Genomic DNA, 24,416 nt, shown 5'->3' with positions numbered 1-24,416 from the left:
TGTAAATTCTGTTTTAATTGTGCTTGTGGGAAAGGTTTTGTGATGTGTGTCTGGGTTTTCAAAGGTGTAGAAGGCTGATTCTAAGCCCTTCATAGGTTCCCCTGGATGCCGACCTATTGGCGGCGGCGGCGCATGGATTGTGCCCTTATGAGCTGTGTTGCCCCTACCTCTACACCTCACCCAATGCATTATGTTTGAGGTAGTGGGTGTGGACTATTCCAGAGTTTAAAAGCATGCCATTGTCCTGACGCACCGTGCCAAAACACTGATGCCCGGATGTGTAGAATTGTCAGATTTGCTATGTGTATGAACTTCAATTATTATAAAATACAATGACCTGCCATTTGCCTTAGGGGCATGTGCTACTAGAATAACTGTAATGATACTTTTTGTTTTTCGTTATGGGTGCGGACCACGTTAGTAAATTGTGTGGCAAGCCTAGGTGTCCTTGCACTTCTCACCTTGCCTCTGCACTAAAACGGAGGTGTGCTTGAACTACAAACTGGTTATGAAAGGGGGCCACTAGATTGCACCTGCTCGGTAAAGATCAGAGAACATGGCTCCATTGAAGCCTGCTCCAAGTGCCATGTTCAAAGACTTGTGCATATGCACCATTGCCCTGGCGTATGCCCATTTGGACAATTATCTACATCCTGGGTTCCTTGTTGCCAGTTGCAGCATGAGTTTTTGGATAGAGCAATTTCTGCCCCCCTTAATGAATTGGCCACGGGTATCGTGAGTGCTGCAAAGGTCGTATGAGTGAAACCTGTAAATTTTAGGACCCCAAGATAAGTTGCTGTTAACACCATTCAAACACACATATGGGTCACCGCCGAGCACTGGTGCTGTTCCAGTCCATTATGTACAAGTAAACCTCGCTCATCAATTAAGTTCGTTACTACGAGTGCAGAGTAGGGGTGTTGGTGAGGGAAAGAACAGGCTAAGAGTGACGAAACAAAGAGTCTGTGACCATGTCCTTGGCAGGCTCTTTTTCCTGGATTTGGTCCATTTCCCTTCAGGGGTTAAATCATTCTGGAACATGGTGGAAAGTCTTTGGAAAGCTGGTTCTTGCTATGCATGGCAATATCCACTAGACCAGGGTTGTTCAGCTCCAGGCCTCGAGGGCCGGATCCATGTCAGGTTTTCAGGGTATCCCTCATTAATATTCATGTGAAATTAGCATACAATGATTCTAAATGTAAGCACATTTATCCTCATGAATATTAATGAGGGGTATCCTGAAAACCAGACCTGGACCCCAGCCCTCGAGGCCTGTAGTTGGACAACTCTGCACTAGACCTACGGTTCTATAGTGTGTGCCAAATCCCCACCGAAGTAGACATCGGAGCACAAAAGAATGGGCTGCCCCAAGGCTCCTGTTCTTATTCCTCCTCCATGAGATCATCCTGGAACTTTGTTATACTAACATGAAGAAGCGATTGGAAGCGTCTCCAGAATAATCTATAATGGTCTTTTGGTTTTGGTCCTGCAATTCAAGTAGATCTTTTGCTTTTTGATTTCAGGGGGTTTCCTTCAAGGCAAGAGTTTTTCGTAGGAGTGGTTGAAAGGGTCCATTGGAGGTGGGTGCGAACTACGTCTGCAACGTTTGGCGATTACGAAGAAGGCAAACGTGTGTCAAAATGGCAAACTATGGAGCGCAAGATGATCGGTCCGATGGTGCCCAGAACAACGAATTTAGTGACATCATTAAGTCAAGATCTGGTAAGAACCAAGAATCTTTGCAACATGACAAACATGCCACAAAAACAATAGTTTAAACTTGTGCCACTTGTGTGTTGCTTTTTTCTTAATCTGCTGATTATTACATGTTTGAGTACATTTTATTTGGTAAGGTGAGATATCTGCATTGGTTATTTTAGTGTGGCCATTCTGCCAGGCTCAAGCGGAAGGTATCTAAGCATTTTTCACCACCTGGTGGTCTTGGTTGGTCATCCATCTTGGGAGTGGTATTGATGGTGAACCCATGGGAGTTGCTCTTCTGCTCTCTTGCCATGTTAATGGAAATCTTGTTTCATGTCAGTGGCCCAATCCCTGAGACCAATTGACCTCCATGGTGAATGTTAGAAAATCTTGTTTGCTTAGGTTGGTGTCTTGTAGTTAATACAGTTTGAACTTGTTTCTGAGCTGCTGGGTGTGTTTGAGCCTATGTGTTTTTTTTTCTTTTCTATTGCTTTGTGCACCACAGAGTACCAGCGGCAGGGCGGATGACTGCGCGAGTTGGCAAACATTCCTGGTTTGCACTGTGAATTGCCTGTTGACCTTGCACCGCTGTTTCAATTGAACCAGCTACATGCAAATTGCAAGGGTTGTTTGAGTCAATGAAATTCTGCTCGTTCAAACCAAGGATTTGTTTGTTGCGTTTCTTGCAGGTGGCTTTGTTGATGTTTGGGTTTGCCCTGGCACCTGGCTGATCCCAGAACAATGGCCCAGAGTCCTGGGCTCTTTATGCACCGGATGTGAGCTACTTGCAAGCTAGCACATTTTCTAAGTGCCACAGAAACCTAGCTGCTGACCACACCAATAATTTCAACTATAGCCCTATTGCGCATTGCTGTTAGCAACAATGTACTTTTCAGAATGCTGTATCAACCTGTGACGTAATGGCAGGTGATTATGGAATTCATAATAGTCTATATCAGATCATAGGGGTACAGCATTTTCTATGATTTCTGCAATTCAAATTTCCTGTTTTAGTTGTTGTGAGAGAACCTGTTATTTTTTTCATTTATGTTGTGCATAGTTTCTTCATGACTCCACTCTGTATTCCATGAGGTCTAACACAGTGGCTGAAAAATCAGCATGGGGGAACGTGCACAACATAGAATTGTGGATGGGTGGAGTGACAGACCACGTTTATCTTTGCTGATGTTGTCAGGTGGCGCTTGTAACCCATAGGCCCGTAGTTGATGCCCATTTATAGTACTTCTCTGTATAATGCATACTGATTAGCCTCGACCTTTTCACCTCACATAGAAAAGTGTGGCGAGTAAGCTTTCCCTTTCCCACAAATATGACCACCCTTGGTTTTTCCTGCAGGATAATCTTTTAAATGGAAATGTGAAATGTGCATAAAAGAGCATCATGGTTGAGACCATAGCTTTAAAAAAAAGGGCGGTCTTGTTTTTTTTTTTTTTTGGTATGATGGTACAGTGTTTTGAATTATTTTGTCTTTAGTGTTCTTTTTGTTTTAGAAATATTTAGTCATTACTTTATTTGTTGTCATGCTTCACTTTTGGTTGGGATGCAATTCACTGCACTGTTTCAGCGACTCTGCATTTTCTTTGCATGTTTGGGGCGAGAAATTTAAATTTGAAACTTTCTCTTTCTGGCTCACCCCACCCTTTACTTGAAATTATTTGCCCTGGCGGTTTTATTGCACGCCCCTGACCTCGATCTTTTCCAAGACCCTTTATTAGTTAAGACTTGGAGGTTCTAGCAGGGGAGCACAGCTGCTCCTAGGCCCAGGAGGCAGACCGGAGACCGGCACTTCATCAGGGAAGAGCCGTGCTCTGCGATCGAGCGCACCTATTCGGGAGGGATGCACCTGCAGTGCTGAGGGACGAAGGGGACACCTGTCTATCCCGCCAGAACAGCCGAACCAACTCTAGCGATCAATGGGGTGACAGATGTTGTAGACAGATCGCCCTCAAAACCAAGACCTTTCTTTACTAAATACAGAAAAGGGACTCGAAGTACATTTATTTTTTTGGCAAAGTTGCATTTGGAAAATAGAAAGATGCACTGCAATGACTTTCATTATAGAAATGGAAACTCACTGATAATGGGGACAATTGTTGGGAAATGTAATTTTTCAAGCAACCTTTTTGTGGAAATTCATTGTTTTCAAGTAAACATTGTGATGGGGAAATTAAGTGTTTTGCAGTAACTAGATGCTTACTTCTCTGTAATGTTGTTCTATTGAGTGTAGCGGCTGGTTATTTTACTATGGGGTTATTCATGGAATTTGCCATAGTGCAGGACCCAAAGCGTTTTTTAAATTTTTTTTTTTTTACATTTTTATGTGGCATGATGAAACGGACACGCTGTTTAGAAGTATTAGTATTATCCGTATTTTGGTTTCACGCTGTTGAATTTCAGACACTTGTATCCGATAATTACGCAATTGCTTGGTTGAGAAGAGGTGGAGGGCAGAGTTTGCAGAACAGGGATACAGTTATTTAAAATGCTTATACATTACCAAACGGTGCTATGATCCTACTGGGATAAAGTGTGCATTGGGGCATTTGTTCAGGGAATGAATAAACGGATGATGCGCAGGAGCGAAACGCAGCTCTTGGGTATCCGGCATCATCCACTAAGCAGTAGCTAGTCCATAGTGTGCCGCTAGTCAAACCTTTATATGAGAGGCAGACTGTAACTTTGTGTCCGCTGTATGCTGTCTGCATTAAATGTCTTCTATATGTGTCCTTATGCTTATTTCATGCACGTTAGCGATGTTCCTATGACATTGGCCTGGGTGTTGAAAGACACACCTGTTGGTATCAAGCGCGCCAGGTTCTTCTAGGCTACAGAGGGAGATGAACGGCTCCAGGGAACTTTGATCTCTGCTTATTGGGCGCGTGGCAAAGGTTTGCTGGTACGGAGTTTCAGAGTTTGTCCGCTTGCACATCAAATCATCTACCTCTCCAGCGAAAGCCATAGCTTTTTACCCAGGCAACATTGACTACAGAAATGGCTGCTTTGAGGAATGTAGCTGTCTAACCACTATGGCTAACTGGGAGAAAGAGAAGGCCCGACCCGGGAGGCGAAGGAAAGAGCATGCTGAGAAGGTGGGGCAAGAGAAGAACACTACTGATCTTGGCTTAAAACCGCGCTTTCCTTGATGCGTTCTAGAAAAGCCACTATTTTGCTGGTGGTTCTCGAAGCAACCTCCACAGTGTATTTTTCATTTATCTACATGATGCGTGCAATGTTGAAAACCCACAATGGCTTATTTCGAAATACAATACATCTCCAGTCCTGATATCTGTATGAAACGACCTCCTAATTGTAATATCAAGGTCTCTACACAAGTCTCAGCAGGCCTCGGAAGTCTTCGCCCTCCAAACATGGCCGTTTGTGAAGCTCTGCTTGTTGGCTTTTGAACAATGTTTGTAGCCCAAAAATTAGGAAATGGTGGCCATTTTCAAGCGTGTGTGGAAGTTGCTTGGTGATGGTGTTAAACGGTTAGTCCTCACCACTTAAAGAGTTGAGATAGTTTTTGTTTCGGTTCTTGTCCCTGTAAGTGTTTTAGCTGAGGCCGCTCGGGTGTTTTTGTTGATTTGGCCAATTGGCAATTGCCATTTTGCCAAGTGATGATTGAATCTTGGTAAGCAAGAGATGGTGTGCTGTGTGTATTTGATGAACTGAGTGGGGGGACATTTTATGCTTGTTTGCAACTGGAAATGTTTACTGCTGATTTGGCCGTTTCGTCTGTAAATAAATAATAAAATTATTTTTTAAAAAAAAATATGAAGGGTGATTTGAAGCATGCCAGAGTTTATTTGTTCTGCAGAGTAGTGTGATTAACTGTTTCAGGTGGCACTACAGATTGTGCTCTAGCCAACATGACCGTGTGCACCTTTTTTGTGAAATTTTAAATGAATCACTGTCATTGTTCAAACACTGCAATATTCACGTAAAGTGTAGTTACTGCTGGTTTGTGAAATGTTAAGAAGGTTGCATTTTGGAAATCTATTCATTTTGCAACATTTGTGCAACTGAAATATTGATAACGTGTGTGCCTTGTGAATTCTTAATGGCGTGCAACATGTCGAGTGCTTTGAAACATGGGTTTGCAAAGTATACACTCCGCCACGTCTTCTATAAAAACAAATGCTTTGATTTGATTGAATTTGATTTCATGTTGGGAAGTGTACTTATTGTAGAACATTTTGAATGGCAGGAGCTACAGGTGTGTTGTAATAGCCTGTATAGGAACCATGTCACTTTTCCATGCCTCCAAAATATTGCAGCTTTAAGTGATCTTTGCTTTTCCGCTACTGCCCTTTCTCCCCCAACATCCTTTGTTCCCCTCGTCCAATTTGCTGCAGCGCAATTTGGTGTCGTTCTAATGTTGATATGATTAAGTGACTTGTAAAGACTGCATTTAATTGTGGAGGGTAAGCGGTGTGTAGCAAATGTTGTCAGGGCTGTGTAAAGGTCTGACACTGCCGTGGTCCCTCCTTGGAATCTGCAAGTTTAATTTTTGTGCTTTACCCTTCTCTGGTGGGAAACAGATTTGCTGGCAGAACAAACCCTTTGGGGATGTGATGGCGGGAGATGATCAGAGATTTCTTGCAATCTTGCGCACAATTTTGTATCCTAATATTTTGGTTTTGGGACATTACTGAAAGATTAGTAGAGTTTATTGAAAGAGAAGGCTTATTTGTAGTCTTCCAAATCGGCAATTTTCCACCAATTGCAGATGAACTGTTTTTGAGATCTGTTCTGAGGACTGAAATTGTGGCAGGCACGTGTGAACTAGAAGTGGCCGTAGTTCCTTCTGAAGAGTCTTGTGGAGATTCATGTCAACCCTTGGTAAGTTGTTGTTAATGGCACTCCAATCCAGTTCATGGGCCTGAGTTAGGCTATTGAGGAAGTCATGATTGACCTGAGTTTCTTGTACCGCGGGTGCAGACTACAGGTATACCCTTGTGGAGACATGTATTCTTTTCTCAGCAGCCAGGAACTGTTGGCCTGCAGGGCGGCTCTGAGATAGCAAGGGGGCATTGAGTGTTGGTTTGTGATGAACCGTATCTTCATGTAATTGCAGGGAATCTGAAAATGTGGGTGGCCTTTGATAAGAAATGCACAGCTCTCGCCTCATCTGTGTGCCCACGGCCAGCAATGGCAGAATGTGTTCATGAAAAAACCTGTAATAAGGGGGATGGTTGTCAATTTCCCAGGGCTCTGGAATTTCAAGACTCCTTTGATTTTCCTTCAATCACAGCAGTAGACGATAAGAGTTTGAGTGTTTGTGTTGCGTTGAAAGGGGGTGCTTGTTCTGGCTCCTAGAAACGGGAAACTGGCGCGTGTGTTCCAGCGGTAACTTCTCTTGCTATATTGCTTTAACCACATGTGGTCATGGGCTATATTGGATTATTAAAATGCTGCTGCTTTGGTGAGGATATGTATTGTTTCATCTGTGCCAGAATCTTTTGTCTGGGAGCAACATCGAGTTGTGATGTCCCCGATTGAAGACATAACCTTAAAGAATGGTGTCTAGATTTAGCTCTGAGTATTTGGTGTGATCTTTCCATTACTTTTTCATAGTTCTGTAGCAGGAATTATTTGAGGAGCTGGAGCTAGAGGCCGCTCCTGGCCATCCAGCATCGTCCGGTAAGCAAGATTAATGAAGCCACATGCACAGGGTCGAACTGGGCCATAAAATTGTCTTGGGCCAAAATGAAAAAGTGGGCCACAGTTGCAAATGGCAATTCATTCCTTTTGAGTAATACCCATGGGGGAGGTTTTTGATAGCATGTGATGCAAATTGTGAATTTTAAAGAATATTAATTCAGTAACACTTGTCAAAACTACTAGCTGTATTGTTGAGGTAACATATCAAACTGGCCCAACATGGGCCCAAAAACGGGCCCACTTTGACCCCAAAAACTGGCCCACACTAGCATTTTGCGTTTTCGGTTCGGGCATTGTCCTATTGCCCTATATGCCAGTCCGAGCCTGCACATGCATGATGCGGATTTAATGTCCATATGAGATGCAGACTGCAACCGTTTGTGGATTTTGTAAAATTACCCATAATGCCTTCTGCATGCGCTGTAATGCCCATTTGTGCACATTCTCAAGCACAGTGAGTTAATGCCACACTGATTTGGCAACTGTTGGCTTGCAGAGTCGAAATTCGATCCTGGTAGTGCTTGATATTCAGCTAACCATGCCCTTCTAGGCTGCGAGGAGGAACGAAATATCTCCCAGAAATGTTCATCCCTGGAGCTAATTTAGAGACCACCTATGTGGCCTATTAAGTTGGACTGAAATATGTTGCTGGTTATTCTTCCATTGCTTATGCGACACTGATGTTTCGGGTTGAAGGCCCCTTGGAAACGAGGGAGTCTTATTTATTTGGCAGCTTTAACATTCCTGCATGGTTTAGAGGAGTATGTCATGTTCTCTTGTGGGCAGTGGTCTTTTGGTCAGGAAGGTGGGTTGACGGCAAGGACCAGGTGCCACATTCCTTACATTTCTCTGGGACTCGTGCTTTCTCTGTTAAATGGCAAAAAGCTGTGCGGAGGCACTGCTGTTGCACAGGAAAGGGGGGAGCACTCTCCGGTCTCATGGATCCAATCTTTCCTCGCTAACAGGACCATGCGTGTCTTCTCACCGTTAGCAGCGGCCGACCCGATTCCCATCATCTGTGGTGTCCCACAAGGTTCCTGTGTCTCGCCTACTTTGTATAACATATTTACAATGCCACTATTCGACAAGCTGGACCATCTGGGTGTCATCTACACCAACTATCCAGATGACTCCCAGATACTCCTAACACTTTCCGGTAACTACATTTCAGACGTTATCCGGATCAACAAAGTCTTCTCCATCATTCAGGCATGGATGGCCACACATGGCCTCTGCCTGAATGATGACAAGACTGAACTGCTCCTTGTCGGATCTCCTAACACCATCCTGAAGCTCAGCCCCAGCTATCCTAGCTTCATTATTGATGGAAACACTATTCCTATCGCAAAAAGCGTAAAAACCCTCGGCTTCTACCTAGACACCAACACCAACCTCTCCAAACAAATCAACATAACCGCCTCAGCCACTGCCTATACAGGTAAGCTGATTAGAGCCTGTAGGCCTCTGCTATCCACTAACAGTTGCCTCACATTAGCCAGAGCACTTATATAGTCTAAACTGGACTACTGCAACAGCTTATATGTAGGAGCAAATAAATCTGTTATCAACAAACTGCAGGTCCTCCAAAACAACGCACTCCGAGCTGCTCTTAATATTCCCAGGAGAGAACATATCTCCGCTATCAGAAAATCATGTAAATGGCTTTCCATCCAACAAAAAATGTATCTAAAAACTATCTGCCTCACCTACAAAGCCCTAAATCACCTTGCCCCGCCTTATCTAACCAACAAATTCACTTTGAAATCTGCTACCAGAATCACCAGATCCACTAACACACTATGCCTGGTGGTGCCTAAATACACCCTGAAAAGAGCTGGCGGAACCAGTTTCCCGGTTCTAGCCGCCCAATTCTGGAATACACTTCCACTGAACATCAAATCCATCCCCACCTTTCAACCTTTCAGAACTCGGGTCATCACCTGGTTACTAAACCAAGACTAACACCTCCTCAGCTCCTTCGGGACACCTCACACATACACCAACACCTACCCACCACCACCTTGTATCTAGTGATACTAGCTTCCACAGCCCCCGTATCTTCTGTGCACCTATCTAAATGCCTACAGCATATCAGATTGTCTGTTTGCTATCTGTATTAACTATATTGTTGAAATTATATAAATGCTGTATACATATTTACTTATGCCTGTAACCATATCCTTGAGCGCCTATATACCCCTGGGTCTGGAGCGCTATACAAATAAAATAAACAAACCAACATCTTCCTCCTCGCCCTCTTCAAAATGTCTGTGACCCAACCTGTAGACTCGGTAGCCGTGAGCAACGAAAGCGACACTCCAAAGAGGTTGGACATCTGTGGGTCTCCTGTTGGCTTACAGTTGTGCTAGATGTCTTTTGGTGGTGAATGCAGCACACTGGAAACTGGTCCCCAGATAAGGAAGAGGCTGCCTGCGCAGCCAATGGGCAAATCGGGCAATTCATGCCCTCCCTTTCTGTTCCACTGTAGTCTCCTTCTGCTAAAGGGGACAGCATGGGATCTCGGTATACTCAAAGGTGGGGTGCCTGCTTCCTGGTAGACCTGATATTTACACTATTCGCTGCTGGGCCACAACGATGCAGGAATTTTTGAGTGCCCAATTGGGGGAGTGAGAATTGCCCGGAACTGATGGCAAGAAAAGGGATATTGTTTTTTAAACCGCATCTTCAGTTCTATTTTAAGACCAACAGAACATTTTAAGGGAACCCAATGCAGGAGGGGTGTGTTAAATGTGTCTGTCGGGTTGTGCGATTATAGTTCGTTTTGGCAGTTATATCGATACATTATCATTATCAATATAGGATTTGACAATATTGTTAACATAGAGATGTATACATTATTTTAATTTTATTTTTTACATTTATATAGCGCACAGACAGCCCAGGGGCATTGTGGCGCTGTTACTTGCAGCAGGCTTGGTTACATTATGCATAGGTTACAACATTGGAGCGCAGAGATGTAATACATGTTATGCATAAAACGTACATAGTTCAAATATCCATATAGGGGATGGACGACATGACAGGTGTAAGGTGATCAGGCGAATAAGGTGGTTTTCATGGTTTTATGGAAGGCGGTGAGTGAAGGTTCAGCTCGCAGGGCAGTGGGGAGGGCATTCCAGTGCAGGGCAACTAGGTAGGGGAAGCTGGCACCACCTGCTCTTGCTCTTTTTACCATAGGTACGGTGAATAGGCTGGTATAGGGGGTCCTAGTTGGTTTTGAGGATGAGGCAGAGTGGACCCTTTGTGATAGTTTTTGTTTTGCCTTTCGTTATTTTACACTGCTGTGTGTATTCTCGCATGAAGAGGAACCCTGTATTGACACTTTGTTGATCAAGTTCTTATAAATGAAGGTGTTTGTGACATCTCAGACATAGTTGGCGGCTTACAACTGAGCATTTAACCCACATAAATAACATCGAGATATACATTGTATATTGTGATATAGCCCAAAAATATCGAGAGATGACTTTTGGTCCATATTGCGTAGCCCTTGCTCTCTGGATAGTGTGGACCACAACTCCCATGAGTTCTAGCCAGCGTAATTCTTAATGAAGGTCCATGGGAGTCAGAGTTTGAAAACATCTGGAGAGCCAAAGATTCCTTATTTCCTGTTTTTGTGGTAGACGCACTGATAAGGTTTCATTATATCTCTGAGAAAGGTGGTAAAGAGTCCCCCCTCAAACCCATCACTTGCCCTATGCTACAAATGAATGGCCTATATCCCCTATACAACTCTCTCCACTTAGACCTCCGGTTTGAAACTGTCTGTTGCGTATGATGGACATAAAAATGAGTTTGGGCTAGAGGATGAAGTGTGTGGACTGTCCAGCGTTCTTTCCAGAACGGCCTGCCATTAAGATACCCATCCTTTTCCCCAATGTGCTTATGAAGAAAACATGCGTACATTCACGTCCAGTCAGCACCTCTTCGGAAATGATGATATAAGAGATTTGCGTGCACTGGAGGGAATCTGTTTCTCTTAGGGAGCACTGACGGGAATCTGTTTCTCTTAGCGAGCACTGACGGGAATCTGTTTCTCTTAGCGAGCACTGAGGGGAATCTGTTTCTCTTAGCGAGCACTGAGGGGAATCTGTTTCTCTTAGCGAGCACTGAGGGGAATCTGTTTCTCTTAGCGAGCACTGAGGGGAATCTGTTTCTCTTAGCGAGCACTGAGGGGAATCTGTTTCTCTTAGCGAGCACTGAGGGAATCTGTTTCTCTTAGCGAGCACTGAGGGGAATCTGTTTCTCTTAGCTGAAATTAAGAAGACCTGTGTATCTGACATGCAAAGTTGGCTGACTGAATTAGTGCTTGGGCAGTTCCAATTTAATAATGGCCCTCTGTTGTGTGGTAGGAAATTCCTTATCATGCATGCAGACGTTTGGGCCGGACGGGGTGCATCTCATTGGTTATCCTACCTTCTGCTTGTGCCAATCAAGACCTCAGCATGGCACAGAGAGATTAAATATTATACAAAAATAAACGTTCAGTTGGAGTTCTTTACTCCCTTTTTTGGGGAGGAAAATTATTTTTCAGAGTAAAAATGTGAGTATTAAATTGGTAAAAATGTTTTTAACTGGGAAATGGTTTTGTTCTAATTATTTCTTTGCATCATGCGCATTAAAGGATACATGTTTACATCTTCCGATCAAGCAGCTATATTTGTAGTTTCTTCCTGTGGTGCAAGCTGCACTACAGCTCCAAACAATATCCATGGAGCTGTGTAAGTAAAATCAGGGGCCAAGGTTCTACGTTCTGTTTCCTAATTTTGTTGGGAGTATTTTGGGGAGTAGTTGCCTATTTTTGGGGAGTAACAGTGGCTGATATACACCCCCTTATCTGTAGGGCTCCGAATAGGCCAAGAGTGTAAGCTTCCTTGTGCAAATTCCAGGGCAATCTTGTTTTTGTGAGTTTGAACAGCTGGCATCCCCACTGGGGAGGAAGGGTGACTGCCCTGGTTTAGTTGTTTGTGATTTGTTTGGGAAGGAAGCAACGTCAGAAACGTCACCTGTGTGCTAGGGCTTGCAATGTGTTTTTTTCATTTGTGGGGGGCTTTGATCTTAAAACGCTGGAATGGTGACAATAATTAAAATCGAATCAACTCCACACACGACCTTGCAGAGTCGCTGCGAAGCTACTGCTAACATGAGATCTCTAAATATAATTTAAAAGGGTGCAGTGGCCTGTGTGTTTATTTCTGCAGGCGGATTGACTTTCGGGAGGAAACTGGGAAGGGCACACACCGAGACGGGAATCTCTGCAAATAGTTCGTAACATGACCTTTCCTCCGGAGGCCGGTGCTCCTGAATCGACCCACCAGACTACCCCCACCCGTAATATTGTGCCGCACGTAAAATGAAGTTTTGGAAGTGCATTCCATGCTGGCGAAGACTCGGGGGCACAAAGTTAATTTGGGCTGAGGGCAGGATGGCGCACACGCTAGGTTCTCTCGGCGGTAGTGAATACCAAAGACCTGGCTTCAAGGCTTTGTGCGGGCAATGGCGGTTCTAGGTAAATACCACAAGTACACACGCAGTGGCTAGCACGGGACTGAAGAAGGCTCGCCCCGAGCCATGCGTCGCTATCTGCCGCATAAATCGGTATGTTACCGGTCTGCCCAGGGAGTGTTAGACATGCCGCACTCTTAGCAACAAAGGGGGAATGGGGCGTGCGAAGTGCCGCGAGGTACCATGCAACCACTTGTCGAAACCTCTAAATAAATACATACCTGGCAACCTCTACCGGAGGGCTGCATTTCTTGAGCCACAGTGTGTGCCTTGCGTAGTTGGGACCCCTGATTGGTTTAGTCATTAAAAAACCATGTCTACGGTTTGGGAGACGTGCACAACTTTCTTACAGTTATTTTAATCTCATAGAGCACGAAAGCCCCAGGCAACCCATGAACTGCTTCGCTGGTTTATTTGCCCAGCAGTTTAAGGGAACTAGAGGGTGGGGGCACGGAGGCACCCGAGGGGCGGTTTTAATGTACCACCACCGCACCTCTTGTTGTGATGTTGTTGTTTTTCATAGTGCCCTTACGTTTTCTCTTGGCCTCCTTTTTTTTTTTCTTTCAATGTATTTTCATTTTGTCTGGTACTGTTTTATTTTTTATTTTCTATACCTTAATTTTTACAGTTATCCGGTTCATCTGCACTTGTGCGATCTCAGTCACCTGGCCTAGTAAGATGGTTGTCTGTCTTCCCTCTGGTCCCCCTCCCTTGACTCGTTGCGCCTTGAAACACTTGTGTATAGGCGCGTTTTACATGCTATATCCTATTTTACATTTTTTTTTCTTTCTAGTCTATCTTTGTCTTGTTAACTCTCACTGTCCTGTTCAGTATTCGAAGTATCATGTCTAATTATTGTACAACCTTTGGTGTAAACTGCTTTAGACATCAAATAAACCAACCTTTACTTGGAGAGATGATTGCAGTGCTGCTGTTAACATCGTCCATCAGCTGAAAATGTCCTTTGCAAATTAAATGGTATTTTATAAGGTTCCCGTCCTACAGAACGTTTCACGTGTAAGTTTTTAGTCCAAGAGGTAAACTAATTTGGTGTTGGTGTCATTAACCCATAAATTGCAACAATAGTCCTCTGCAATCAAATTTGCCATGATAAATGCCCCGGACAACTGCAGGATCCCTGGCACGCTCAACAGCTGCCACAGTGCAAGGGCCATACACCGTGCAGCAGAGGCGTAGACCGGGTAGGGCCTAAGTGAGCAAAGCCCACCCACAATCTGTTAATGCCCACTTAAACCCAAAATCTGTTAATGCCTACTTAGCAGCACTGTGTTGCCATTTACAGATGTCAATGTCGCTGCGGCGGGCCCAACTACATTGGCATCAGGCCCCACTAGTTGGACAATCCTGGCTACGCCTCTGACCGGCAGTGTCTGGACCATTTAAGCCAAATATTGGCAACCTAATGACTCCAAAAGAACTTTGCACTTCAGTGCATTAAAAGAAAAGATGAACTGTTTGTAAGACCCGACTGAGAGGCCTTTGTTTCCAAAGAATCTATGAACCCCTGGCGTGCAACGGTGTTCGTAAGGGGTGCATTCTGGATTGTTCAAGATGATGAATGAAAATCTTGCTTGCACTTGGAATGATGGAGCAGTGACTTGTTTGTCACAAGAGCTTGCGTGGGGTACCCACAGTTCACCTGCGATCAAGTGACTTTGTGGACGGAGTCGCGGGGTTCTCCCCTCCACGATGGGGAATGGCTGCGCAGATGCACTGTCACCGCCAAAAACCTCTGTGCCCTAGCGGCGTAAGTATTCGTTTTCAAAATCCCTCATTTTGGTTCAGACAACATCATAAGACCTCAATTTCTGTGTAGCTGCCAGTACTCATAATGAGCAATTAATTAAACATTTTCAAGCCCCTAATCCGACACAAGAACGTAAGCATATGATAATTAAAGGAAAGATTTTGGGTTAAAAAACTCGCACGAAAATGTTACTTTAAAAAAAAAAAAAGTAATTTCCTCCTTTTGAAATATTTGCGATCACTTTGACCAGAGCTCTCGATTTAAATCTTTACTGATTTAACCACGCTGTGTAATTGAAGATCGAGTGTGATAGCTGAGAGTGCAGGGGTTTAGACTGAAATTCCATTGGGGTTCTCATGAAACCTGAAATTTCGCTGTACACTGACCCACAACGACGATGCTAACCGATCCCTTTTGTCGGAAGCACAATTCCTTCCGGCACGTGAAAGTGGGTCTAATTAGCCATTGTTGCCTTCCATTGATCCCCTTTCTGCTAGTTCCATTTCTATCCTAAACCTGCTTCTGTTATCCTAGCAAGCCTTTCCCCGCTGTTCTTTTCCACCACAGACCCCGCTCTGGTCCCCTCTGGGGAGGGGCACGATATGCCCCTATCAAGACTCGCCTTGGTGCCGGAAGTCGGCTGTGGTGGTGGTGAGCGCAGTATCACATCTTCTGAATTTACCATTTGGTGTAGTACAAAAGATTTCTAACATAACCTGTCACAAGACTTCTCATTGCACTCCATTCCACTCCTTGATGGTGATCTCGAGGCCCCCCAGGTAGCCAGCAGGTCCAGAGAAACGAGGCCACCTGTCCTTCTCGGGGGGCCAGCCCCCACTGTGCGCTAGCGCCTCTTCTGTTTTGCTGCAGTTTTCTCAACCTAATGTTTTTATTTATCCTCGGGCTTTGCAACATGCTGCAGTGCCTCAAGGCACGAGGTTGCAAATGCAAGGCAGCATGTCGGCGCTATAAAAAACGCAACAGCAAATCCTTCATCTTCCGGAAGCCACTGCTTCCTTCAAATGATCAGGCCTGCTGGAGTCCCTCCCTGCTATTGTTTCAGGGTGTGAAGGGGCAACATGTATCCTGCAGTCAAGGCATAGCAAAGAGCAGTTTGCTTCAGAGCAAAATATAATAAAGGCGTTTAGGGTCAAGTAATCTTTCCTTGGGTTGTGGGCCAAGTCTGCACGGCATCTCTCCATTCGTAGAGTCGATCTGCAAAGTCTGTTGTTTGTGTGTATGTTGTGTGGTGGGGCATGATCTATTTGCGCTGCTGATTATTTTTCATCTGGTTTGCTGCACCATGACACGTTTTTGCTGTGTGGCTGTGCCATATGCTACATCTACTGTCTTTGCTATACGTTACCGTGCCTTGAAATGCTATGTATTTCAGGTTTGGTTTGATACGCTAGGTTATGCCTGCCATGACATGTTTGCAATACTGGAGCGTTTTATGTAATGCTGGACTGTTAGAAGATATGTATTTTGTTGCCAAATACAGGTTAAAAATATGAAGTTGAAATTGTGCTTTGAATGCACGCTTATGTAACGCTCTCCTCTCCTCGTGATTCTTGACCCATCTGGCCTTGTTTCAGATTTGCGGCTCGCTGGCTGTTAGTTCAGACTGCACATGCGCCATTAACTGTTGGTGTTTCCTTTCGATGCCAATCCAAAAACGCCAAAAAACTGTGGCCCCGCTTTGGCACATGATGGGTAGCTATATCCTAATGTATGAGGTGGAGGTAAAGGGGCAAACCATTTTATCCTGGGCACTCGGTGGCTTAATTGAAGTGGCTGGAGGTCTGCAGTGGGGATTGAGAGGGGGGCAGGGGGCGGGCAGCTGAGTTCATGTTGTGGGACAGAGACTTTGGAATAGAGTATTACAGTTAGGAATGATGCTTGCTGGGCACCGGGTTCTAATCAGACTGGCGGGAAATGCCACAAATGTGCAGAGGGTGGCTTTGGCTTTACTCGTTTGCATGGTTAGTGAAGCAGTGGTGTGTCAAGGCTCTTTTTTGACTGTGGTGGCTGAAGTGGCCCTCTGACTTATGCAGGGGTGGCATGAGGTACGAGCACACACTCACACTCACACTCTCCAGGAGTAGCATGTGCCACTCCCTGGACATGCACTATAGTGAACACATGCATTGTGTAAACCATGTGGTGAAGGCCCCCATCTCTCCAAGCAAGTTTAGAGAGGTTGTTTGCTAAGACTTATTTATATGGCACCCATTGCCACCGTAGTGGTCTTGCAGTGTGCATGTGTGTCCGGAATGGAGCGTACTGCGTGAAGCAGACTCTAGTCTGTGGAGGAAATGAGAGGGCAGAGCTAAGAGAAAGGCAGACGATAAAGTGGTGCAGACATGGGTTTACGGATTGGAGAAACGAGGGTGCAAAATTAGCTCTCGCCACTAGCCATTGACTAGTAATGGTTGACTCTTGGCGAGTAAGAAATGGTGTGCTGTGTGTATGCATCGAATTGAGTTGGCAAGTGACTTTTATGGCTGGCTAGTGGCTTGCAACTTACATTTTTGCCCATCTGAGAAACTTTGGGAGGTGGGGTAATATGTTTGTGTTGGCAGTTTGAGACCAAAGATCCACTGGTAGCAAAACCAGCTAGTGAATTTGAATACAATGAATCCGCCAAACTTTTCGATTTGTTGATCCAGGACTGGACTACTGTTATTATGGCGATGCCACCCGATTCCAGGGGCAGAGGCTGGATCGGGTGGTAACGGCCCGGGACCTGCAAGGGCATTGCTATTGGCACCCTGGGTTTTAAATCTGGAACTCGTTGATTATTTTCAGAAAATCTTAAATCAATTGGGTATAGCTTGTTCTACAAATGTGATACAGGCTTCTACGTTTTCAGTCGACATTGGCGAGCAACAATTGACTTTTGACGAATAAGAAATGGTGTGCTTTGTGCATTTGTAGGATTGAGGAGCAAAGTTTGGCTAGTAGGTTCATTGTTATTTTTTGAACACGCTTAATACCCGGGCCATTTTCTTCTAAGTGCGAGCCCGGAATTCAAACCTGTGTTTCTATGCGTTGTCTTGCTTCCAAGACAAACGCGTTGCCCCTGAGCTATCCTCCCTAGGTTGCAACTTTTAAAATGTTTTCCACTGGTCCAATAGGTCTACCATCCGATATCACAACGGGGAGGGGTATTGGCGTCCTCTGCCCTAGTTGGACCTCATTTATTGGTATTCGAAAGTGAGTATAGATGTTTATAAAGTTGAGGAGGGGTACAGGGTCAAAACATCGGATGCCGTACAACAGCGATTATTCCTGAGCATCAAGGAAACCTGGTATGCAGAAATCTGCCAACAATTAAGCTGTCTTTAAAACACTAGACAGGATGCAAAGTATATTTATTTATGTAGCCTAAACGCCCCCGGCCTCCCTGTATCCCTTTTTCTTTCCTCTGCAGTTAACAAGCTATCGTGCCTTTTATGATCAATGCGTCTTTGCTATGCTAAATTAGAGCAAGGTTACCGATATCTATGATATGATAGGTTATTTATAACGCGCTTAATACCCTGAGGTTTCTAAGCGCGGACTTGGGGATCGAACCTGTGTTGCTCTGTGTCGTCTTGCTTCCAAGGCGAGAACGTTGCCGCTGAGCTATCCTCCCGAGCCAATGATGATGCTTTACACTTATTGGCTGTGCCTATTTCACTAGTATAGTTAATATCTTGAAAGCAATTCCTCGGGTCAGTAAATTATCCTTTTTACCCAAACTGACAACACGCCTTGACAAAGCACACTGAATGGTGCAAAACAGGTCAACCACTCTCGCCAAAATATAACCTTAAATGATCTACCCAAATGATGGGGGATGAATAGGAAATACTTGGTCAATTATATGACCAAATCCAAACATCTACTTAACCAATTCCAAAAAGAGGAAATGTCAATAAGGGTGCCAAAAGGACGCGACAAATCAACAAATCTGTAACATTTCTGTGATAAATGAAAACACGATTTGCACATATGTGCCATTTTATATTCGTTGGTCATGAACCAGAGAAGCCAGGACCAAGGCAGTGCAGAGGACTATGTGGGCAATGTATTTTCATAAAATCCCTTTGCCCATGTAACAGTATGGATCAGTCATTGCTTTCAAAGGATGCTATTTTAGGTCAAATGCTTTTAACAGCAGTTTGGGCAGAAGCAGGACAGGCTACCCTCGGCCTCCTCTTCCCCTTCCCTCATCTCGGATTGTCTTTCTGCTATCCATGAATGGTGTGCCGCCAACAACCTCTGGCTTAATGCCAGTAAGAATGAGATTCTCCTCATCGGCACACCCACTCCCTCCTTCCCTGCATTTCTCTGGCCGGCCTCTCTTGGCCCTCTTGCTGCTCTTACCTGCAAGGCAAAAAACCTTGGGGTCATCTTCGACTCCACACTCTCTCTTTCTCTCCTCACATATCTGAAGTCTCTAAGAAGTCACACTACAAGCTGCACCTCCTCAAAGGGTATCCTTCCTCTCCTCTCCTTGCCCCAGAAGCTCGGTGTCTCTAGAGCCCTGGTTCTCTCGAAGCTGGAATACTGTAACAGCCTCTATCTAAATCTGCCTGCCTCTACTCTCCGCCCTTTGCAACTCGTCCAGAACAGGACTGCGAGACTTGTCCTCAAGCACCGGGGACTGTATCTCTCCAGGACTGAAATCACTACACTGGCTCCCAATGGCTGCGAGGATTAAGCTCAAAACCCTCTGCATTGTCCGCAAGGCCTTCTGGGGCCTGGGGCCTGAATACCTTCAACTCTCTCTTCCTAAATATCTTCCTTCTCGAGCTCTTCGCTCATCCACCTCCAACTCCCTCAGGGTCAGCCGCTTCTCCAAGCAATGAGTTGGGGGTAGATCTCTCTCCGCAGCAGGGGCCTCCCTCTGGACCAGCCTTCCTGCCTCCCTGAAACTTGAGGAGAACCATCTCCAGTTCCGGAAGAACCGCAATACCTTCCTCTTTGCCTCCGCTTTCTCTCCCCCTCTCCCCTGCTAAAATCACTGAAACTGCACTGAATCTGCAATTGGGCCACTCGCTGATCTCTGTCCTTGGCCCAGCCACTCTACCTTGCAGTGCCTCCCTGGCAACCCCTGCACTGCGGCACTGTCTCTGTATCCCTACAGCCCCCCTTCCCAGCACTTCCTGCACTTATCTCACACCGCGGGACTGTGTCTGCATCCCTACAGCCCCTCCTCCTAGCACTTGTCTGCACTTACCTTGCACTTGCCACTAGCTGGCCCTTATTATTTATCATATATTCTAACCCTGTACTGCACTTTCCTTATTATTTATCTTGTATTCTACTAACCCTGTAGTGCACTTTTCCCTCTCCCTTTCCCCCTGCACTTTCCCTTCCCCTCTACCCTGCACTTGCGTGATCTGAATGACACCTGACCTAGTGGGATTGTTGTCTGTCTCCCCTTGTCCCCCCCCGCCTCGTCGCGCCTTGAAACACTTGTGTATAGGCGCGTTACAAATGCCATATCATATCATATCACACTAGGCAATATGTCTTAATGAATATCTCTATGGACACCTAGGAGAAAGAATATGTGTAGGGAGATGAGGAGCACATGTGTCATAGCTATGTTTTAGATATGATCCGTCCGGCCTACGCTCGGACCATGTTTGACATTTGTTTCATATCTTACCTTTAGCATCAGTTTTGTATCCTTGGAAAATGGCCTCGTCCAATAGAGGCTTGCATTGTTGCAATCGGACAAACTACACAAGGTGCCTTTTTGTTCCTCTCTCCTTTTTATATAGTAACATAAGAACAAGAAATGTGAAGCAGTGCTTGCAGAATCATGGTCTTGAGTTAATGCTACATGCAGATATCCTCTTTTGGTGTGGTATTTAACTTGATTTGGTGTTTTCTGTGTCACTGTTTATGCTGCTTGACGCCATAGAGAAAGATGAAGTTAGGTTGGCATATTGTAAATTATTTCTTTAAATGTATGAGCTTGATGATCTTTTATCAAATCCAGCTTAAATGAGTTGAACTGGCATCTTCCACGCAGACCATGCAGCAAGCGGGGCATTGAGCAACGAAGCCCAGCACTGGGCTTAGGGTGACCCGCGGTGCAAGGGGGCAGCTTGACATAACCGTCCAAGTTTGCAAAACCAATTGTAGATGCCCAGGGCTGAGTAGATGCCATAGTTCATGCTGGCAGGCCAACCGAGGATGAGGGGAGGCAGCGCAGCAGCTGTATATTTTCAGGCCCTTCACCCCAATGTGGTTTCTTGTTGTCTAACTCGGTGGTACTCCATTTTATTGACTTCCAAGGAATGAGTGGCTGATTGGACCTTCTGGGCGTCAACCCTTTTTAACCTGGGGTTAAACACAGATCTTTGTAGTGGATATGAAGTCCTTCACTGATCCATAGACCCAGCTGTGGACCAGAGAAAAGGGGAGGTGGAAATGGGAACAAATACCGGTTTTAACGACCATGGCAATTCTCACCTGTACACACGTTTTTTTCTTTTCAGAAACGTTTTGGGGCACAGGCTCAAAAAGTCAGTCCCCCCCAAATCCGGGACTTCCAGGCACCTTAGCGCCGTCCCGCAGCCATTGTAGTCTGAAGAATCTGCTGTCTGGGTGTCGCTGCAGTGCATTCTGCTCTTATGCAGGAACAGGCCATCTTGAGGAATTCCTGAATTCTTTGGATTCTTCTGGCAGGCGGAGGGATCTTTGGAGAGCGGCGTTTTCGGTGCGGCATCAGCTTGAGGCTTTTGTGTGTGCAGTCGGTTTCGGGGGAAGTCCTTAAACTGGGAATGGCACTTACCAGGGCTCTTGCAGTGGGAGGCCTGAGTCGGGATTATCCTTCATTACTTGAAATGTTCGTGGGTGCCCCTTAAAGGAGATTATAGTGGAGTATTTGCTGCAGTGATGGAGTCGGCCTGCCTATGCAGAGAATTCTGGTGAGAATTCGGTGATTGGCTTAAAAGACCAGCTTTGCAAACTTGGCTTGCACAGAGAAAAAGACAAGCTGTGCAAACCGTTCTAGTGGAGCGCACGTCCCGGATGTTTTCATTTTGTTAACATACCAATCAACATTGATGGTAGGGCAGTTTTAAAAAACAAGCATTGGCAATGCCAACACTTTTGGCTTGTGTGTAGGTATGGGAAAGGCATTTGCCAGGCACTGCCATAGTGATATTAACTGGCCATCAATGCTAGTAGCTGCAAGATTGGTACGGTGCCAGGGCATATAATAGCAGTGTGCAGCAAATGCCTTCTACTTGTACACAAGCCAAATCTGTTGGCTTTGCCAATGCTTTTTTTTAACAGGTCTTCTGTGAAGGACATGCATGTTGCTTATACATTGACTAGTCGAAGGCAGACCTGGTGAAGCCATTTATATTAGACCAGAAGCACGTTTATAGCTCCATTTTAGTTATTCCCTCTCAGGACACTGCTTTGAAAAAAACTCTGGCAGGCACTTTGAGCACAGCGTTTGATGGTAAGTCTTGATTAAAGTGAGCTCAAAGAGATCACAGGAGGATGTGTTTTGGGTCAGGAGAGGCAGGAAGTGGGTAGGAATGGCCATAGGGACACGGCCATGGGCAGACAATGGGTGGGTAAATAACCAAACACCTACAAGCTTTGTGCCCCTCCTCATATGCCCCTTCCCTTTAGTTTTGTTCTAATACAATAGTTTCGGCTTTTGGTGGCGCCTTATAGCCAAAACTAAAAGGGTGGTGTTAGACTGCCTCCTAGTAGAAAAGATGTGGGTATGCACGTTTTTATGGAGAATGCCCACTTTCTACATTTTTAAATAGTTCTTAGCAAAGGCAGAGTCACAAAGGCCACCTTCCACAAAGCGCGTCACAGCGAACACCGAACACCGGGCCAGTGCAAGGATTTCTGCCGTCCCATGCAAAGGGATATCTTGGCGCCTGCAAGGCTGCCAGATTTGATGTTTTTTAGACTAACGTCCATGTGTTGGTGGCGCCTTGGATTGACGATTAGAATGGCATATGACCACTCCAGGCATGTGGACACATTGGTCTCCCGGCATTTAGCTCTCATAGGATGTATGTGATTTCTTTTCGAAAATATTTCAACTGATGGGAGATTTCACCAAATCCATCACCGAACAACAAAATTAACCTTTTACTTTTCCAACTTTTTTATGTGGGGAGACCCCCTGCGGCCCCCCCCTCCCTACCCTAAATTATAACCTTACCCCACCTATTATGCATTACACATATACAATTTCCTCTATCGTTTTCGGTGAAATATATTTGGTGAAATGGCATTGTTAACGGCTTTCATCAGTGGAATTAAGACAAACGTATCCAGTGGTTAGAAGGGCAGTGTTAATCCATCCCATAATTGCATACACACAGCATGCTTACAGGCTGCCAAAAACGCATCACTATTGTATTGGCGAGGGTGGGCACGTGTCCTTTCCCATGGCCCACATGATGCGATGGGACTGGTTACTGTCAGGAAGCATATTTAGAAGAGAATATATCCAATTTTAGAGCAGAAGCTATCCACTGGGAGTCTTTCCACAAAGGCGTTCGAGTGGCATGACAGACGTTGCAGGACCCTTGCATGGCATTACATCGCTTTCTTGATTGCACAAAATTACATTATTGTTAGGTAGCAAAGCTCTTTAGATCTCTTTGTATCCTTTGATCTGGTCCCTTGAGCAGGAGGCACTCGGGATCGGCACTTAAACAAATATCCACTTCCCTGCCACCAACTACCCACCTCCCTGGTGTGTTCCAGCCTAGCAACCAATAAAAAAAAACCCTGCCCACCCGCCTCCACTAGTTTCCTTCCTCTTCCACCATCAAAATTAACCTGACCTCCTGCCGGGCTCCCTCACCCGCCTGCAACTTGAGCTGCCTTTAAGCACGTTGTCGTTCCCTTGCTGCGGCGGGAGAGCTTCCCCTCCGTTGCAGTGACAGGCATGCAGCTCTGGCGTCTAGGCAGCCTACCTAGGCTCGTTGGTGACCGGCCTGCTGCCGAGCGAGGGCTGTGCACCCAGCCCTCTTGTGCTTCCCTCAAGCCCGAAGAGATCCAGGAAAGGCGGAGCAAATGCCTTGGCATTGTTGCGACATCCTTCCAGTTCACTATGACTTTCGTTTTCCACTGGCATAAACTCGCAGTAAATTAATGCAGCATTTTTAAAAAATATATATTCTTGCTTGTAATTGCCTTTAGCACCCGCCGACCTGTTTAGCATTTGCAATATAGTGTGCTGCACAATGGTCAGTATGTCCTCTATTTTTATTTTCCTCCCTAAAATGCAGCTCCTATCAACCTTCCCCCTCCTCTCCCCAAGTAACAGATTCTGATCCTGTTTTTGTCAGTGCGACAAAGATCCTACAGTAGTGCAGCAGTTTGTAAATGATTGTTCCAACCCAGTGGTAGTATTTACCAGCCTATAATGGACTGTGCAAAGTGAAATGACAAGCTATTGTGTTTATTACTCATAACTCGTTTTGGGCACTCACTGAAACACATAGAGGCCCCAGATTGTGGGGCAGTGGAACTCTTCTGTGCATTTTTCTTTGTAAGAAATCGCTGATCTATTTCTTGAAAATTGGTGTCCCAGCTCTGGTTTGAAAATGTTGCTTAAAGGGGAAGATCGTCCAGAAATTGTATTACTCAATCCACCAGGCATGTGTTTTTGAACATAAATCGATCGATATTCAAAAATAAAATGTCAATGCAACTTGCCTTCGTTTTTTCTCGCATTTACACATGCGAA

The 24,416-nt window shown here is 45.2% G+C and overlaps 1 protein-coding gene across 3 annotated transcripts in view; it reads left to right on the top strand.

The window, feature by feature from the left end:
• UTRN (utrophin) overlaps positions 1–24,416 on the top strand; it is a 2,010,688-nt gene that overhangs the window by 26,160 nt on the left and 1,960,112 nt on the right. For all 3 annotated transcript variants that reach the window (XM_069606729.1, XM_069606726.1, XM_069606725.1), the window contains exon 2: positions 1,524–1,722. In XM_069606729.1, the coding sequence (XP_069462830.1) occupies positions 1,641–1,722 (82 nt within the window). In that variant the 5' untranslated portion in view covers positions 1,524–1,640. The remainder of the gene's footprint in view (positions 1–1,523; positions 1,723–24,416) is intronic.

The sequence above is a fragment of the Ambystoma mexicanum genome, chromosome 4p (genome assembly GCF_040938575.1).
Source record: "Ambystoma mexicanum isolate Mex_15411 chromosome 4p, UKY_AmexF1_1, whole genome shotgun sequence".
Lineage (NCBI taxonomy): Eukaryota > Metazoa > Chordata > Amphibia > Caudata > Ambystomatidae > Ambystoma > Ambystoma mexicanum.
This window is presented reverse-complemented; position numbering and strand designations above follow the sequence as displayed.